Here is a 20351-nt window from a genome sequence, read left to right on the forward strand (position 1 = left end):
TCATGGCTGTTACTTGGAAAGTTGCATATTAGCCTGCACACACTAAAAGAGCTTAAATATGATGTAATTTGAACATTTACAACTAAAATGCAGTTGCAGCTGTTTCTGTCATTCATATAGGCCAAGTGTCAATCTTTTGCACCAAATAAATAGTTTGGTTAAATTAATAAGTCAGTTAATTTGAAAATAAAGAATTTCAAAGGAAGATGAGGTATTGGCCTTTTCTATCCCTGCACTAGACTTTACTTGGTGGTTTCTTAGGTAGATGCCTTTTTATCTGTGTAAATTCATCTTTTTTAACAAATAGATTGATTTATGTTTGATAATAATGTGTTGGATTCATGTTTATATGTGTTTTCAGACATTTTTTTTCTGCTCAAGATCCATGCTATAGAGGCTATTTTGCACAGATACAGATGTGCCATCACACTATAATTTGCTCTTAGTGGAGGGCACAAAAGTTTAATGTTATCAAAGTTCCCACTCGCCGTCAACGCAACACTGATGACGCATTGGTTTGTGGGCGTGGTTTGACACCCAACAGGACTTGCCCAGACACCGGGCAAACCTGGGGTAAACTCAGCTGTCATCTGTGTAGCTTTTAAAGATGGCAGGAAACAGGTCTTACACTATAGTGGAATATTTCGGCGGGGATGATGGTTACCGATGTGGCTACTGTAAAAATGAAAAGGGAAACTTTTCTCATGGTAAGTGTCTAATGGAATAGAGTTAGCGAACAAACGTAGCTAGTCGGTGTCGCGGAACTGGCTTATGCTAACGAGCTAGCTAGCTCCGTCTACTTGCTGGAATAGTCAACCGGTTTCGATGGAGGGTTAGCTAATGTTGACACTGTGGTGTAACCTAAGGTCATTGAATTTATGTAAGTTATGTTTGAGGTACTTACACTGCAAGGCCAGTAGCTATGTAGTACATAGTGTACACAATAGTTAGCCATGACCTAACGTTAGTTACTTGTTCAGGTTATGAACTCAGGTTTTAGCCCTTGTAGCATCTTTACATCCCAACACTTTCATCGTGGGAAAATAACACGCATAGTTGCCCTAGAATAAAACGAGTTAAGATAATTAGCTACTATTCGGCTGGGCTGTAATGTTTACCTCAAAACTACAACATTAGCATCTTAGCATTGGACTTGTTAACGTCTCTGCTAGCATTAAGCTAGCCAGCGGCCAGTCTGTAAGCAGAGCAGGACAGGGGACCAGGACTGTTGCTGACCTCTCAAATGAAAGTGCAGCTGTTTCTGTCTCATTTGGTCATTCGGTGCTGTGACACTGGAAGTAGGTGCCTTTATGTATCCGATAAAAGAGCTGCGGAAACTTTGGATGTACTGTTGTGTATGTACATACTGGTGTGGAGAGGTCTGATCTGATGGTCAGTAAGAGCACAGGGGGCAGGGGGTGTATTTAACATGACGGTCCTTAAATCATGATAAGCGTCTAATGTCATCTGTTGAACTGTACATTATCTACAGTAGTCTCTCATACTTTGCATTCTTGGAAGCACAAGGTGTGACAGGAAGTGCGGATTACAATATACAGTAAGCTGAATGGAGTGCTGCAGCAGCATAAACCTGAGACTAAACATGAGACAAAGATTTCACAACATGCTGAAACAGAAGATAGCGTGTTTACCATATGTACTGCGTGCGATCTAAACAAACTGTGCGGCTTTTTCGCTGTGGCAGCACCATCCTAGATAAAAAAAAAAACAGAGGGACAACATTCAATGACCCATTATTTCAGTAGTTAAAGTGAAGGCAGGAGTGTTTTTAGTATTACTTACTTACTTACTCTGTCCAGCTGCGGTAGTCCTCTCTCCTAATCCAGATGTGAGGGTTGACTTTGGCTCACTTCCAAGGTGTGTTTAAAATGATGATGTAAAGAAACAAGGACACAAAAAGTTAGTGGATCAAGTATTTCATTATGCCAGTTTTTGTCTTAATTCTCAAAATGTCTAATTTTCACATCATGCCACCACTTTTTACTAGGCTCACCACTTCAAATGCCTAATCACAAATAAAGTGGAAACATCAAAACTGTTTATTTACACATCTCTGTCATGGTGTTTTTGAAATAAATGTCAGACCTACACAGGCACATAACTTTAATTATTAAAAGAAATATTTTCATTTGGCAAATAGAGCTGCAATTAGTCGACGAATCTATTTTTAGTCTATTCATCTATTTTTTTTTTTTTTAATTCATTTTTATGCAAAACTGTCAAACATTTGCTGGTTAAGCTTCTGTCACATATGCTAGTAAATGAGTCTTTGGGTTTTGGACTGTTGGTTTGACAAAAAAACAGACAAACAAAGAAGATGTCACTTGTGGGTTCTTGGAAAATCTGATGAGCATTTTTCACAATTTTTTGACTTTTTATAGGATGAACAATTACTTGATTTGTTGTGAAACTGATCAGCAGATTAATACAGTTGTTAGTTGCAGTCCCATTGGCAATCAGTGGGAAACTAGTGGCCTAAAATCTGTGAAAGCTCTAAGACTATATGTGAGAGTCTTGTGTCTTGGACAGCTATAAACCAGGAAGGAGACTTTCCCCCCGCTGCCTGCTGTATAAATGTGTACATAATAAAAAGTAAGAGGAGCTTGATATATTAGGTTAATTCTGGAGTAGAGTTTCATTAGCCTACAGGAATCCTGCAGTGCCAGGAAGGGTGACACAGACTAAACAGTCACATGAAGGTTTATAAGTGTTCTCTTGAACCTGAAAGTAGAAAATTGAGCAGAGCTTAAATGGTACTAAAAGATGCTGTACTGTATGTTGTGTTGAGAAGCTGTCCTTTTAAAATAATCAGTGTTAATGTAGCTGCATTCTTAGAAGTTCTGACTTTGACACAGAGCTATAAAAAAAGCTGTATAAGAAGATTTTCTGTGTGGGACAGAATGTTGTCATTCGGTCGAGGTTATCAGAGGAGAGACAGGTTGACTATAATTAGAGTTCAGGCAGTTCCTAATGCAGTCAGTGAGTGATTGGGCTCAGTGCCTGCAGACGAGAACTGTTGTCTAAAGTAAGATAAGAGTGGTAATCGCGATAGATTACATCATGTGGACTTGGCAGGTTCTGGGGAGGAAGAAAGACTCCCTGTGTAATTCATGTAAGTGATCAGTAATAGTGTTAAAAGGTTATTAGTTCATCGTGTGTAGGGCTGCAAGTAAGGACTGCTTCATCATTTAGTCTAGTTTTATTTAAGCAATTCTACCGGTACGTATGTTTTGTGATACATTAATTCATTAAGCACAAACAAGTTAAGCAAACAGAATAATAAAACAATAAGGTCCTCACTCAAAACAGCTGCTCATATCCACCTGTTCTCATTTAATAAATGGCTCAAAACAATATTGAATGGGGTGCAATTACTGCCTAACCACGAAAAAACTGTGAGCTCTAGAGAAATAGCGCACGAAACATACATTATCAGTTAATTTTTTTTAATTAGTTAAATTCTTAAAGGGATTGATCAAATAATGATTAATTATTAACATCCGTAGTTGCAGCTCTAATTGAGTGGCTGCAGGTTAATTGAAAGTGCACTAGAATTACAACTACAGAAATGAACCCATTATTTCTGACCTCCAAGGTCCACTGCATAATTTTCAGGCTGCAGCCAAACAGAGAAAACACTTAACTGATTTTCAAGTCCTTCTCCCTATATGATTTGTTGTGTTATATTCTTACGGCACTGCTTGTATTTTCTAGGAAGCAATTTTTCTGTTGTAAACTTTTCCAAGCAGGTGCTCAATAAGATAATGTTTTTCTCTATGTGATTGGTGCAGTGATATCAACACCACGGTTACATGCAAGGCAAATGCGACCCCCACACAACAGAGTACAACATCTGCCCTCATCTGTGTCATTGTGTCCGTCATGCCTCAGTGGAGGCAAATGGATCAGGTGTGAACGATGGAAAGGCACTCTTCTTGTTCCATGATGACGGCAGCTGTTGAACTCACATGCAGCTCATGTGTCATGAGTCATTTGCACTCTGGAATCATTATGCTTTTAAACTCCTGACTTCCTGATTAAATAGTTATCATTCAGGCTAACAGGCATTTGGCTTTTGTGTTTTTTTACTTGTCCCTGCACTGTCCTCAGATTTATTTGCTCTCGATGGGATGGATATGCAAGGTTTTAAATATATCCTACCTTCTTTATCCTCTATTTCGAGCCCTTGCAGTGCTTTTAAAAATAGAACGCTACAATACATATTACATGCTTACAAGTTCTGGAAGTGAAATTTTTCCATGTCTTTCTTGATATACAACTTCAGGTGCTCAATAAATTTTATCAGTTTGAACATTAAATATCTTGTCTTTGTACTGTACTCGATTGAACATAGCTCAAAGAGGATTTGCAAATCACTCCATTCTGTTTTTATTTACATTTTACACAACTCTTTTGGAATTGGTGTTGGAAATATATGGTAAGGCCATAAAGAAGATAAGATAAGAAATGTATGGCATATTTATGGCATATAAACATTAGTCTTAAAGGATTTTAAATTACAGATGTCTGCTGCATTTGTGTTGGGCTGATATCACTCTTGTTCATGCCACTATTATCACTGAAAAATACAACAAGATCTTTGATTCTGTAGGTATTTGTCTGTGCTGTGTTGTATGGTCCTTCCTCTGCAGTTGAAGGATAACAGTTAACATTTTTAAATTTGCCTTAAACTTATAAATCACCAATATAATCATCTATTTTAATACTGTATTGTCTATATTGTCAGCATTTCTATAATAATGTATTGTGATCCCTTTGATCTGGTGTAATTTTACAGTGTTAATTTAGTTTTGATGTCAGTGAAGAACTCAATACTGTTAATGTTACTTGTGTGGCACTGTGCTGCACTACAGACAATGATTTTGAAAAATCAATCGATCAGTTCTTATCACATTTATTATGGTGATTCTATCTGATCTTTAACGTATGTATACAGCTGCTTTTTTGATGTTTTGACCCGTCTTATTGTTACAAGTCCCTTTACTGGTGGTCCAGTAATGATAATATCTGTCTCTCACAGAATCCTGGTTATTTTCAAAGAAAACATGCAGTCTTGCTGCAGTATCTGTAAGACTTAAAACTAACTCCAGCCATTTACTTCAATGCTGTTTTGTTGCTCTATCGGATCTCTCTGTGTTGTCTCCTGGTCTCTGTGGACTCTGGCTAAACACCACTCTCGTGGGACACAGGACATTGTCCTCAGTTGCAAGCTTAGTGTGTGTTGTGTGAACTGGTATACACTGAATTCCCTTGGTTGCTTTAGATGGAAACTGATAGCGGTCTTGTCATACAGACATAGTCGTTGGCGTGCATGCAATCTGTGTATATGGTTGCAGAGGAGAAGGTCAGGAGTTGAATGGCTCAGACCTCAGTTCTGGGAAGTAGGATCCAAGCTGCTGTGGATACAAATAATAAATTTGCATGTTACCATTGGAGGCTTAAAGCATTGTGGGAATGTACTTTGTGATCAAAGCTGAAACAAAAATGTGGACATCCTTCTTGGTGAGGAAGAATCTGTGGGAAGCTTCTTGACGAGCCACGCCTTACTTGTGGACACTACTCCAATATCAGGCTAAAATTTGTACGTAGGGATGTCACGATTTCAATTCTAAATCGAAATATATTCGAAATGCTAAATCGTAATCCTAATTTATTTTTTTCTCTCCACCCTTGCCTACGTTTAGTGCATACACTTTAAGGATGTCATGGGATAGCTTACTGGTAGCCTGAAACTGCACTTCTTTATTTTTCTTTTCTATCTTTAAAGTAAAATTTGAAAATGTGAATGACAGTTGTCAGGGCTAAGGTTGTCAAAAATATTGAGGTATTGATGCTTGTTCAATACAATACTAACATTTTGCGGTATCTGAAGTATCAAAGCTCAATAAAATGATGTAGGTGCTCCTTCAAGACGTCATGTTAGTTCAGGCTTTATTGTCCTGCCTGAAATTTGTCTTGCAGCGAAACCAGGCAGTTTTCAGTGACTTTTACTGTGCTGTCACTGTGTGCAGGCTGTTGCAATTATCCTATTTTGTGTGCGTTGGTGTCAAAAGAGGTATCAAGTATTGTGTTTTTTTTATACTAGTAGTTTAGAAATTTAGAAATCTGATATCGTTAGAACTCTAGTCATATCAGGCATAAAACCAAGGATCTGTTGATCTCTACAAATAAAGACATGATAGTCAAATTTTGAATCATGACACCCCTAATATCTGTAATTGTCTCTTATGCTTTAGCTAAGATTTATTTCATGTTTCTTTCCACTTGAAAAGTATGTATTAAAACTTGTCAGATTAATGAAATGTTTTAAATTTATGATGTTCCCTGTGTTTTCTACAGGGATGTGGTCTCACACCATGACTGTACAGGACTACCAAGACCTCATAGACCGAGGATGGAGAAGGTGAGTAGGTATCGCCAACTCTATACAATCCATGCAATACCTTCATACATAAGTAAACAGGACCTTTGGAATTTTCTCATTAAATTAAATGGATTTTTGGATATTTCAATAATAATGTTTTTAAGGGAAGCTTATTTATTTTTTCCTTTTCAGAAGTGGGAAATATGTGTATAAACCCATAATGAACAAGACCTGCTGTCCACAGTATACCATCAGGTAAAGATACTTTATTGATCAGAATTTCTTCCTTTGATTTAGGTTTGAGATACCTGATAAGACCAGAAAAAAACATGAGCACATGATGATGGTCAATGGTTGTTTTAAATCACTCACTAAAAATTTGTATAACAAGCAGAAATTTATACAGATTGATGTTGTTTGGTCTCCAACCAAACCTTTACCGTTGTCCTCTCTGTCAAGATGTCATGCACTGAAATTCCAGCCTTCCAAATCCCACAAGAAAATCCTGAAGAAGATGAGCAAGTTCATTTCCAAAGGGGAATTACCGAAAGGACAGAATGATGGTGAGAGCATACGTATTTTATGTGCAATATTTATTACTGCATGTGTCTTTTCTGAAACATTTATCTGCATCGGTGTACAATACATGAATGGAAAAAACAGCAGTTAGCAGTCAGGTTGCCATCAGCAGTCAAACAATTGGACTATTGAACTACATATGCATCAGAGTGCAATGGGCAGAAACCACAGTTAGAGATGGGCACAAACTCAAAACGGTGTTGGTACTGTGGCTCTGTGGTGCACTTTATCTGCTACAAGCAATATTGATTTTGTGCGTTGTAGGGGAGCCAATGGACTCGGTGTGTGAAGAGGCAGGTCCACGGGAACCAAGCTGTCAGTCGGAAGTGAAGTGTGCTGCTATCACAGACATTCAGAAGGAAGTAGCAGAGTGTCCCGCTATCGCAGAAGTTCAGAAGGAGGTAGCAGATGCTGCACCTGCGGGATCGGAAACGTCAAGAAAGGATCCAGTGTCCGTCCCAGATGGGAGAACAACAGCCACCGCTCCTAAACCAGGTAAGTAACGTGATTCTTTTTCAAATTTCAATCGTAATACTCATCAGCAATTAGTGTCATTCTTGCTGTTTAACCAGAAACTTGAATCATGAATCAACAAGAAACAATGAATGAACAAGAATGCAATATGTTAACTGGTTTAAGCTTTAGCTCCAGATGTGCAAAGTGTATGCTTTTGTTACTTAAATGTGAAAGTAAACTGAATATCTTTCGGTTTTAAGCAAATTTCAACAAATCTCCTCAGGCTGTAGGAACCATTTTTGACCATTTTTTTTTTTTTTTACATTTTACTGACAAACCAATTAATCAATTTAAACCAGAGAAAAATTTTCAGATTAATCAAGCATTAAAAAATAAAAGTTGGTTGCAGTCCTACATGAATCCATGAACTTGGGTAGCTCATGCTAACTCTACGCTGGTTCATGCAGCCTTTGTGTGAAAGTGACATTACGGCAGCTGCATATGTCAGTCAGTTAATGAGTGGTCAGGGCAAAGAGAATTGCAAAAGGAACATAATGTGAGACTGAATAATAAAGTGGTGACTCAGTCATCATTCAGTCTCAATATTATTCTAGAAACTGCAATTACTAATCATTATTATTATGAGTCATTAAACGCTCAGGCTCAGCATATCATAGCTGTGAGCTCTGCGTATGAATTACTGTGTGTATTTTTTCAGCATCTAAAGCTAATCAGGGTAATTTTACTCAGAGAACTGAATAGTCACTTAAACTATTCTGTTTGCTGTTATTCTTTGAGGCAGTAGTAGGGACAATTTTCAACAGTCTTAATAAATCCAAGTGGGAGAAAAATACTGAGATTGATGCCACAAGTTTCCTTAGCTGCCTGTATGCATGTCTTCTTGTCTGATGTCCACATAAAGAGTTCACTGCAATCCAGAATCATCCAGAAACAATTTTACATGAGACATGGAGTTGGATGCAGTACAGTGAATGTGCAAAAAGAAACTCTTAATCCTTAGTTGCATAAGTGGATCAAAATGAGCTAGTGAGTTTGCTTTCTTGCAATATCTTTGTAATGAAAACCAGCAGTTTTTTTTAATGGTTTACGAGTTCACATTCATCATCATTATGCTGATTTGTGCCAATTTAGCAGTCACAAATATTTTAAAAGAAAATTAAAATGCTATTTTAAGTGAGGGAAGCAAAAAAGTGGTACCAGAGTGGTTAAGAAACATGTTTGAACTACCACTTGGAACTTTTTATATGAATAATAAACATTCTAAAAATGGCATTTTTTGGTAAGATCATATGTATGAAATTCTCAGAACTTTCCCTTCATGTCATTCCTTAAGTCTTTTTTTCCTCATTTAGAACACTTTGAAGACACAAAATCTGCTCAGTTAGTTTATGTTGTAGTTTGTGTGTAAAATGCCTTGACTATTAAAACACCATTGCTTGCCAGAGGGTGTCACTGTTCACCATCTAGTAGCACTGTGGATGAAGCTGGTGTGTCTTCTCCGTTTTTAGGAGTGTGTCTGGTTTTGGCTTATCTGTCATGTTCTCCTCCTTACTTCTCAGTACAGGATATCCTCACAGCCAACTCACAGTAATGAATAAATAACACTCACAGTGAAAAGATAATAAACTCCTATTAGACACAGGAAGCAGCACTTTTAACAACTGTTCATGTTTCAGGTCTCGACCTCTTTTTTTCCCCTCTCAAACATCTAATGAGAACAGGCCTCCACGCTCATTAATCAAAAGGCGAAGACGTACATTGCAGGAAAGCTTGGTGTTGGCACAGGTCGCTCCAGACATAAACATACAGAAAAAACTTTCAGCAGTGCCAGTGTCCTCCTGCTGTTACACCTGTGTCAGCACCACACTCTTCTTCTTCTTCTTCAGACTGTCTGGAGGTTAGCGAAGAGGAAGCGAGGAGGATTTACTATGTTGCGCCAGTGATTCTCCACTCCCCCCTTATTCACCTCCAACAGAAAACACCTGGCCATATCTTTCCTGTAGCTTTATGACTGGAGCGCTTTATAGCTCTGGACAGGTTCCAGTTCTAGCTTGAGAAAACATACATAAACAGATACAGAAGTACATATGGAATGTTGTGTTTTGCAAAGCTGTCCTTGGGCCTGATTTTTAGGGCATCACAAGTTGTGAAACTTTATTCATAAAGTTCAGAAGCCTGTTTTGTACTGAAATGTTGACTGAAACCGTTTTGATTGCTGTCAAGCAGGAATCCGCAGCCTTTACTATGAAAAGAGCCATTTTTAGCCAAAAAAGAAAAAATAATCTTCCTGGAGCCACAGCTGTTAATTTTCATCTGAGATTTTTATGTTTTGGATTTTGCATCTGCAGCTAGCCACTCACAAAATTTAAAGGAAAACATGCCGAGCTGTAGATGTAGGCTACATTTTAGTTGCTGAAATATTTGGGTTTTATTTAGTGTATAGACACATCTTACAATTGTAAGGTTGAATGTAGGGATCACTTTCCACCAACAACAATGAGATATGGATATTAAAATGTTGAGAAAAATAATTTCCATATCATTTTTTGTCAAAGACACAGGGAGTCACTGGAGAAAGGCAAAGGAGCTGCATCCAGCTCGGAAGCCACAGGTTGCAGAGCCCTACTCTAAAGTGATTTATTGTGCAATATTAGGCGATGAATCAGCTGTGCATGCCTGTGCAGATTAAGGTATTACTTAAAGTGGTAGCATGATTGCTGATGACCCAAATTTGTTGGTTTGTAAGAGGTGATGCCTACATGACTGTGAGTCCTCTGCCTCCACAATGTGATGTGTTATATTATCATAGCTACTCTGAACTTCTTAAAACTAAACACTTTTAAACAATCAAACTAAACTGAAATGAGCAAACCTACTCTGGAGACTAAGTGAACCTAAACTGAATTACAAACAAAAATTTGAAAAACGTAATAAAAATCTATAATAACTCTGGTAAGAAGCAGGAAGCAGTATATTGCAGGCAGAGTTAACAGGCGTACACAATAAAGTTTCCCACCATATACTTCCTATGAAATGACACAGCATACCCCCATGTTAATATTTTAGTGGCTGCTCGCAGATAACGGCATCCTCCTCCCACAGTGAATTAATTTTGTGTCTCCACATGTTTACATGCAAGTAAGCAGTATGTCACAGTTCTAGGCAGTTTAGGCTGATTTTGAGAGTTGTATGTGTGTTTGGGGAGGCAGGCTGGGAGAGTGTCACAGCTTTTATGAAGTGCTAACTGCTGGAGCGGGAGAATCTATTTTCCACAGGAACTGATCTGTCAGAATTTATCTTCACTGTGGCTGTGTATGCTGTCCTCAGGAGTACCTGTGTCTGTGTGTGAGACAGAGAGAGAGAGAGACAAAGTGGTGTGTGTATGTAGTGAGAGTGTAATTAGAAGGAACAAAGGCACGTGAACAGAGTGATTGTGGATAAGGGTTCATGCATTTGTGGTTGAGTTAGTGTGATGAACAAATTCCAGATTCTGATTCCTGTTGTCTGTTTGACCAGTCTGCCTTGACCTTGCTGTGTTTATCCTGAGAGATGAACACCAGTCGACCACGCTATACGTCCCAGGGTTGTATGTTTATATCAGAGGGTTTGCTTAGAAATGGTTCCTCCTTTAGAGTCTCCAGTCATTAATCATCTAAGAGTAATACAGCAAACAGGGACACTGAGATGATACAAAGACCAGGTCATTTTCCACCTAATATCTTGTAAGATGCATGTCACACAGCAATTATTGATACAGAAAATTGATCAAAGCAAAACTCAAAGTGGAGACAGGATCAGTCTGATCCAAAATTGGTATTGGTTTTGATTTTGATTTGATTTTGGAGGCCCCTGTGGACAAAAGCAGTAATGAGTCTGCTGTCATAAACAAAATATAACATCAAAAATAAAATTAGCAATACAAAAACCATACGACTCACTGTAATTTTGGCTGGGAAAATGTAAAAATACAGCCTCGTTTGATCTGACTTCAAGGATAATCTGTTCTGGTGGCAAGCATTAGAAATAACTACATAGAAATAGACAATCATCTCTCTGATGGTCTCGTTTGCTTATGTAGGTCGTATTGGGGCATCAGTATTAAACTGAGACATTTCATAACCAGTTAAAAGCTCCTTGTCGTAACTTTAAGATAAATCATGAATTAAGCCAGAAGCTGTGGTCCCCTTTTACTGTTCACAGGACAGAAGCTTTACCTTACAGTAGAAAAAAGTAGCCTGAGTCAGCTGAAGCTGAATGCTGCCAGTGAACCTTGGCCCGTGCCAGTATTTCCCTCTCCCCTTGTCAAAGCCAGGCGTCCCTCTCTTCCCCGTGACGTCGAAGGAGGGGAAAGTTAGTAAGCGAGCTGATGGTGGTGGCTGGCAATAGGACAAGCAGGAAATGGCTCTCGTTTCCTTATTGCTCCAAACAGGATGTGGGCGTGTAAACTGTTGACATGGGATGCCCGGAGAGCTGAAGGGCTTGGCAAGAGCCCAGGAAGAGGTGGTGGAGGAGGAGGAGTAGAAGAAAGATGAGGAGGGGAACAGAGAGAGGGAAACGGGGAGAGACTCATTTGCTTTAGAGAATGTTCATGTGTGAGAGAAAAACAGAGAAAGTGTCTTTAGTAAAAACCTAACACCCTCTGATTCATCATACCTTCTGCTTCTTCTGTTCCTTTATAAATGCACACCAGCTAGCTGCTCACCACTTTGCCTTAACTAACACAGACCATATTGTAAGCAAAGATGTAATGTAAAGACCATTAAGGTTGGGAGACAAGAAAATGACTTCCATAGGCCTCTCTGTTGAGACTAACTTCTTATGTAGGGGGTACACTAAAGTAAACATGGCAGCCCATTTGCCTAGAGGGGCAGGGAAAAATCCATTGGAAACATGGTGTAATACTTACAAAATCTGCCCCAAATTTACACACACATCAATACCAGCAGCTTGAGGTAAAATGTTTCATACATAAAAGTATATTAAATAACATTTTCTTATTAAAATGTCTTTAAAAAAATAGCCTTATGTTATATATTTTGTTGAGTTATGCACATTATCCCAAATGTTTCCAACATTATTATGGGTCCCACTGGATCTCATGTTATTATGGTTCCCACTGCTTTTCTATGACCTACTCTGCCTCTGATTGCCTTATCCTGCTATTCTTACCTCTTGTTTAGACCACAAGCGAGTCAGACGTGTTTTTCACTCACACATCTCACGCAACAGATGCACTCTTATTTTAATCTCAACAGCTGTCTGCAGCTCCATGTGTCTTGTGTTGCAGCTGCATCTGGTGGTCATAAACGTGACCAGAAGCATTTATTGAGACTTGTAGATGTTTATTTTTTTGGCAATACATTTGTAAACGCGAGGTTGGCACTGAAAATCTATTTTGTCCATAGTTTGTAACCTAAAGGTGGAAAAAAAGTGTGCTTCACACAGCACTTCACATAGCAGCTGGGAAGCAAGACACAGGAACTTCTTTTTTGCAGTGCTTATTAGTGGTAAACTGTACATTTACTTCCACTAGACAACTTCACTGCTTAACTTGAATCCCTCTGCTCTGATCATGAACACTTTGCTGGGTTACTCCACGTAGATTGTCATCCCTGTAATAAAAAAAAGGATGCATAGAAATCGACTGAGAAATGTAAACGTTACAGTGCTTTTTATCCAGAAAAAAAAAGGCACCTCTCTTGTTTGAATGTATTTGTTCATAGGCAAGTCTTGACCAAAATGGTGGCAATGTTGATGTACACTCCAAAGGCCAATGAGTCTTTGACCCAACCAACAAAGACAAAACAATCAGAGGCTGAATAGGGTGTGTCTTACCAAGAAAAGTAGTGGGATCCATAATAACACATCAGAGAGTGAGGAAAGAAGTCGGCTAACATGACTAAACTTAACTTGAGCAAAACTTGCATACATAACCTCGTTGGTGAACATGATTTCATAACATCAAATAGGTTTTCATCAGCAGTGGTGGTTTTTTAACAATGAGGTCAACATGTCATCCCACACTACTTCATGTTGTAATCAAACTACTGCCTTGATGATAGAGACTCTTAGTGGTGGAAATTATGTACTGAGGGTTTAAGTCTTATTCTAAAAGTAGCAACTTGTTATCCAAATTAAAACTTTGTTCGAATAACTGTCTGTTTTTTGCATATTCTCACCTGGAAATCCTTTGAAAGTACAATGCTTATGTTTTTTGCATGACTACACTGTAGATTAAGAATCATGTTTGCGTGTTTGCCACTTAACCAGCATCTATGCTAAGCTTTGACAAATCTCCGCCTCTTCTCTCTTTTCTCTGGGGTGAAGGGGTGGGTGCTGATGTGAGTCGGCCGCCATGTCGGAAGGCCAAAGACTTGAGGAAGGAGCGACGTCTTCAGAAGGAGCAAATGAGACATGAGGCTGATGGGGTCTCCTCCGTTGTCTCTCCTACCCCTCCCACTCCCACCCAGACCAACCAACCCAAACTCCTGGAAGATTTCATCAGTGAGTCATTGCCTGACAACGCTTCTCATTGCCTTGAGGTGAGCAGAAATTTAGAGTAGGTACTTTCTTTTCTCTTTTTATGTGACTTGGAGTAAACATTAGCCTATTGTGCTGATTCCAGTTATCATTAAGAAATAGTGTTTTTGGTTGAGCTTTCTGTCTCCATAACGTTTGGATTCAGTTAGCTTGAAACTTTGATTTCATAGAGCCCTCTTCCCTAGCTGACTTCACCATGTGTTTATGTGTGCGGAGAGGATAGCTGGCCAGAGCAGAGTGGAAAAACCACTGCTTTCCAATTCGAATTCAACCAAATGACAGGAACACCACACAAACTGGGTCGCGTTACCCTGCTGATGACATTAAAACCACAGCTCCCAGCTCAGCCGGTATGAGACAACATGGAAATGAACTTTTGGCAGGGGGCAGTACAATGTAGAAAGATCCCTGGCAAAGGCCTCAAGCTGAGGTTGGTAGAGTAACGTCATTCTCGATCTTGACCAAGATTTGAGCCAGATGCAGTGATGAACCAGGCAGTGTCTGTCTGTTGTCTATATACCCCCTGAGACTAGACCGACACGGTTTCCTCCCCATGAGCTTTTTTCAATTGGATTAATTTGTTTGCCAGTAATTATTGTTCAATTTCAGTAAGTGGGCATGAGCACAAGGTCGTCCTTTGCAAATGAAGGATAATTGCATGTTTAGCAAGTCAAATAATTGAGCAATGCCTCTATTTGACCTATTTAGCTGTTTATTACATGTTGCAAGGCTACATCAGATCTGTTTGGATGATAAGCAGTTTAGTGCATCTGTCTGATGCTGTTTCTTGAGCTTCTGCACTGTTGACAGAGCTGAAGGCTTAAGGAGGTTTTCACACCAATGCCAGATGATAGATGTTTACTCTAGAGCCTTGAATTGCTGCTCAATTTCAACATAATCACACATCTGTTGAAGATATCATGCGGCTTGACTGATAAGAATACTCTGCAGGATACACAGGACATTTTTGAAAGCAAATGGAAACAGATATTTGGTGACTAAGCATCTCTTTGCTTGTATTGTAAAAGGCTCCCCTTTGCTTACCGTGAAGGTGCACAGGCGACATTTCTCGCTGGCATCTGTGACCTTGAAGGAGCTAATTATATCTTGAGACAATTCAAATGCATAGTAAAGAGACATGTCACAGTGGCAGGGAGGACAAGTTCAGATGTACCATATGTGCAGATGTCTCTGTCCTCTGTGGTTCCATGAGCCACCACCAGAGGTCAGTGTGAGAACGTGATTCGGAGCCCCTCAGGCACCTCAGGAAAGTGTGGAACTGTTCACCAACTGTTCCCATCTTGAGTGTTGGCTACTGTCTCCACACTTTTCTGATATTTTCATAGCCTTTCTTCTAAATCTCATATTGCTGACATGCAATGGTTTGGCAAACTGTTGTTTACTCTATTATATTACTTTATAATGGTGTACTGAAAGCTCTTTAATTTTGATTAAAGTGAAAAAAAAAACCCCACTGGTATTATGAGGCTTTATTTGAACATTCTTAAAGCGGTCAAGTAACAGACTGTTGGTGTTAAATTTCAAGGCTGTTATGAGAATGTTATGAGAATTGTTAAAATTTCATTTCCATGCTGTCCACTATCTGCTGCGGTGTTGGTTCATCAGAAGGATTTCAGCCTGTCAAAATATATCTCTAGATTTAGAACAAAATTAAAAAGACTGAACTTCAGCATTGTCCTTTTATGTAAGAGGCCCAACGTCTCTGTTTGACTAAAGGATGTAGATGCCAAGTGGTCATATGAGAGAAACCCACTTAGGTCCAACTCAAACAAACTCTAGGTTCAGTTCCTCTATTCTGTCTGTCCAGGGGATTCATATGGCACAGCCTCTGTGGCCAACAAAAGCGTCCAAACGAAAAGATGGTTAATTAAATGGGGCCGGAGGATGTAGAAGTTGAATTCTTCTTTTAGCTTGTGTGACATTAGCAACACTCAGAATTATTTTTCTCTTTCTATCACAGGCTGCTTCTGATTCTTCTTATTAAGACTGATTACAGATCTGCAGATGCTTTTCATAAAGTATGCATCTTTCATGCGTACTAATGAATGAATTAATTATTTTTTCTCATTAATTCGCTAGGTTAACTGAATTTGAACTTCATTGTGGGTCCTGCTCATCATAATTATGTAGAGAATTACAGTAGACACTATCACCTGACCGATATTGGTATTTGAGTTAAAAACAAACTGATATAGTACCGATATATCAGCCAACAATAATATTTTAACACAAACAGATAGCAGACACAAATAATTTTGATATGGACCCCTTAGATTTGTTTATTAAAATAATTTTGACCAAGATATGTACTGAGTGGGGCATTTTACTGTTGAAAAATCAACATGTCAATGCTTTCGGGTAGATAAACTACAGAATGGTGACACTATTTCTAAATTTAATCAACCCTAGTTTAGCATTTTTGTACTGTATGTTTTATTACTTAAAGCTGCTACAAGGAACTTTCATATCTTGTTGAATTTGGAGTCCTTTGTATGAAAAAATGGGCATGTTTCCATGGTAATATATACAAAATATAACGTCAAAAATAACATTTTGTAAATAAGAAACTCCCCCACCTTTGCTTTAACTGGCTAACGTACTACTCACTGTACCTCTGATTGGAAAAATGTTAATAGGCTCATTTAATCTGAGAATCTGACTCAGTGGCAGGCGTTAAGAACAACTATAGAGAAATAGCCCATCCTCTCATGGACGGTCTTGTTAACTTTCGTAGGCCATATAGAGACATCAGTATTAAATTGTCTGTTTCATAACCTGTTAAAAACTCCTTGTAGTAGCTTTAACAGCTCACCAATACGGATAAATAATCCAAAAGCGTCAAGAACAAGAACAGACATTAAAAGAGCAAAAGTTTCATGAGTTGGACTTAATCTAATATTCCTGTATATTCAGACATGGTGAAAAGTCTCTGCACACAATTTCTGTTGTCAGGATCAAGAATTAAACTTTAGTCTCAGATGACACGGTGAAGCACTGGAAATGGGCTCATGCACACAATATCAACAGTGAAATGGAAAGTAAATTGGCTAATGATTATTTCTTCTTTTTGTGGACATCTATGAGTACTGAGTTTTCTATCACACCAAATTCTTATTATATTATTTGCTATCTTGAATAACAACTGCCATTTTTGTGTCATGATGGATATGGACAAAACACACCCTCTGTGTACTGTTCTTGTTTTCCCATCCAGTGAACACCTATGGCGAGCAACAGTTGCTATTGGTGGAAACAAGACAATTTACCAAAGAAGAATAATAAAACTAAAGATTTGAAAATCTTCTTTCATTTGTTAAATGGTTTAAATTCTAATAGGTGTGTCACCCAGTCATAAGAGGGTGTGTTTGTGTCAGTCTCTCTCTCTCTGTTCACACTCTTTTCACACTTTTCCTCTCTTTGATTTGTGATAATAGCTTCCTTTTTAAGGATTTTAATCACCACTTATGTTATTCTCAGTACTTTTTTTCCATTTTGATGTTAACCTTTGTCTGCCCGTATTCTTTTTGAAGGTGAGGCTAGTGCGCTCCAATCCCCCTAGCCCGCAGTTCAAAGCCTCTTTCGACGCCTCCTACCAGGTGTACAAACTCTACCAGATGGCCATTCACAAGGACCCTCCTGACAAACCCTCCGAGAGCCAGGTCAGAGGGTGGGGGGCGTAGGTCAACCTGCTCTAGGGGTACCCAGGGAGGGAGGGAGAAGGTCGACAAGTTTGGGTACCAACAGAGGGATCAAAGGGGTTTTATCTTGCTCTTATCTCTTATGAACATGTTGTCTTGGTCCTTAGTTTTATATCAGATAATGGACTTGTGTGGTTTCATATTTTAATCAAATGCAACAGTAGTAGTTTTTGCACAGTGTCTTTGATTATTAGTGATTAATTTTTTGAGTAACAGGTAATCATGATTTAGTTTTTACTTACATACCTATCAGTTACAATTTTATTTAGCTTTTTTCAAAGATTTGACTCAGATCATAGGATTAAATCATACTTAACAAAAAAATCAGGACTGTCAGGGTTCAGCATTAATGTGCATTCAGAATTGTACTTGCCCAAAGTCAATTTTTACTTGCCCCTTTTCAAATTGTTTTATTTATTAGCGGTTATCAAATACGAAAGTCGGTTGTCAAATTTAATTGTGGGCAGCTGGTGTCTTTAAATGTCTCATTTTGTCAGTCTGAAACCCAAAGATAGTCAGTTTATTGTGATGATAAACCAAAAAAAAGGATGTAGTCTCTAAATTTGAGAGGCTGAAATCAGCATTTATTGCTGTTTTGTATTAAAGATTACTTTAATGATTAATCAATTATCAAAAAAGTTTATCAGTTTAATTTTTTTTTATCACTTGCCAGGTCGGACAAGTGACTTGCCAGATTTCTGTGCCCAACGTGGCATTTTACTGACCCTGGGCATGTCGACAGTCCTTATTGTTGAACCCTGACTGTGCTGTAAATATCTTCAACTGTATGAGACTGAAAATAGATGGTAATTAATAAATCATTGGAGCTAAAGCTTTCTTTCATTTGAAGTAGAAAGATGAGGGCAAGGGAGACCCTAATGTCAGTATGAATGGAAAAAAAAGTGAATTAACATGTTAGTATTAAAGAGAGTGTATGTGTATAAGAGTGAGAGTCAAAGGGAGAGGAAATGGAGGGGAAAATGTTTCCATACGCTATGGTTGAGAGCAGTGTTTCTCCAGGTGTCTGAGTTGGCCTTCAGTCCGCCAGCCGGGTCGTTAGTCTTGAGCTGTTTCAGTTTTGGGGGGCAGTTTGTCTGCTGAACCCTCTCGACCTTCACACATTTACCTCGTCTGTGTGTCTCTCCCCCCCATCTCACAATCATCCCTTATGTCTGTACTGGAATCTCTTTTCAATGTAGGATCAAGCAGTGGTAATAAGATTTTAATTTGCTTTGTGCGTGCAGCCTGTTAAACCTTGTTTACCTTCTTGAGAGGAGTCTGTAATGTTGGAAGAGTCTGGATGTGTCTGATCTGTTCAGACACAGTTTTGGATTCCTGCTGCTCCTGGCCTTGCTCGTACTTACTGAGTGTTGAATCTTGAATCATCATTCCTCATCTTGCGATCTGTGGTAAAAGCTCGGCAGTGCACTAGCCTCATCTTCAAGTTGCCCGACATCTCATTATTTTAAAAACACACTTTCAGTCTCCTAGAATCCTATTGTTTTCTTGCATTCATGTGTCCTTTTTGCGCAACAATCTGATAAAATCACTAAATCAAGTCTCAAACTCAAAACAGACCTGCTGTGTTACCAGCTTGCCTCGAGGACTAGGAGACTGATGGGAACCTTAACATGCTGAAGCTCTTGTATAACACTGTTTAAAACCTCTGTTGTTGAATCCTGCACTGTTCATTCCTCCTAAGCACCCATGCTTCCTCTTCTTCTTTTTTTTTAAAAATCATTTTCCAGCTACTTACCATCCTTGTATTTATTGTGAACCCTTATAAAACCTCCCTCCACCTTATTGCTCCTTCCCCTCCACACCCTGTGCTTGAAGGTGAGGCTAGTACCGGTCAACTTTGAGGACCCTCAATTCACAGCGTCCTATCAGCAGTCGGTGGCGCTGTACGCCCGCTACCAGATGGCCATTCATGGTGATGACCCCAGCGAATGTAGTGAGAGTGAGGTACTGCATGATTATTATTCTGCACCTACAGTAGGGAACTTCTGCACATGCTTCTTCCAGCTTCTACTTTTTCTGTTGTTTTATTGTATTTTCTTTCTATTTTGGTCTCTTAGACAAAACAAGCGCTCTAAAGACTTCACCTTGGACCTTTTGACATTTGTCATTATATTTTGGGACAGATTAAATGAATAATTGAGTAACTGTCAAAATAATTGATTAATTGACCATGGAAATAATCAGGGCAAGTGGTAAAAAAAAATTATTTTGATAAATATTAATTGTTTAAGTAATTTTGCATGCAGAAATTGCAGAAAATGCTGTTGTCAGGCTCTCAAATATGGACAGTTTATGTGTTTCTTTGTTTATTATCATTTTAAATATGAATATCTTTGGGTTTTAGACATTTAAAGACATCACCTTGGACCATGAAAAACTGGGATGGATATTTTTCACTATTTTCTGACAGTTTATAGACATTGCAACCCTCGATTTAGCATGACAAGTAACTTTAGTCTTTGTTTTTGATAACTGCAAATAAATCAAACAGTTTGCACAAGTAAGAAGTAAAAATTGAATTTGGGCAAGTAGACATAAATATTCAACCCTGACTAATTGTGGCCCAATTTGAAAATTAATTTCTTTCTTCGAGTCTTTGCACCTCGATT

General features: G+C 38.6%; 1 protein-coding gene across 3 annotated transcripts in view; it reads left to right on the forward strand.

Moving 5' to 3' along the window:
* The first annotated feature begins 534 nt into the window (after positions 1-534).
* Positions 535-20351, forward strand: part of ate1 (arginyltransferase 1) — a 70895-nt gene continuing 51078 nt past the window's right edge. The window contains exons 1-8 of one of the 3 annotated variants that reach the window (XM_084735601.1): positions 602-707; positions 6382-6445; positions 6599-6661; positions 6866-6969; positions 7250-7480; positions 13790-14004; positions 17554-17682; positions 19558-19686. In XM_084735601.1, coding sequence (XP_084591727.1) covers positions 608-707; positions 6382-6445; positions 6599-6661; positions 6866-6969; positions 7250-7480; positions 13790-14004; positions 17554-17682; positions 19558-19686 — 1035 coding nt within the window. In that variant the 5' untranslated portion in view covers positions 602-607. Of the gene's footprint in view, positions 708-6381; positions 6446-6598; positions 6662-6865; positions 6970-7249; positions 7481-13789; positions 14005-17553; positions 17683-19557; positions 19687-20351 lie in introns of all 3 variants that reach the window. The other 2 variants (XM_084735598.1, XM_084735600.1) reach the window with 2 other exon arrangements.

The sequence above is a fragment of the Lutjanus erythropterus genome, chromosome 14 (assembly GCF_056507025.1).
Source record: "Lutjanus erythropterus isolate fLutEry1 chromosome 14, fLutEry1.hap2, whole genome shotgun sequence".
NCBI lineage: Eukaryota > Metazoa > Chordata > Actinopteri > Lutjaniformes > Lutjanidae > Lutjanus > Lutjanus erythropterus.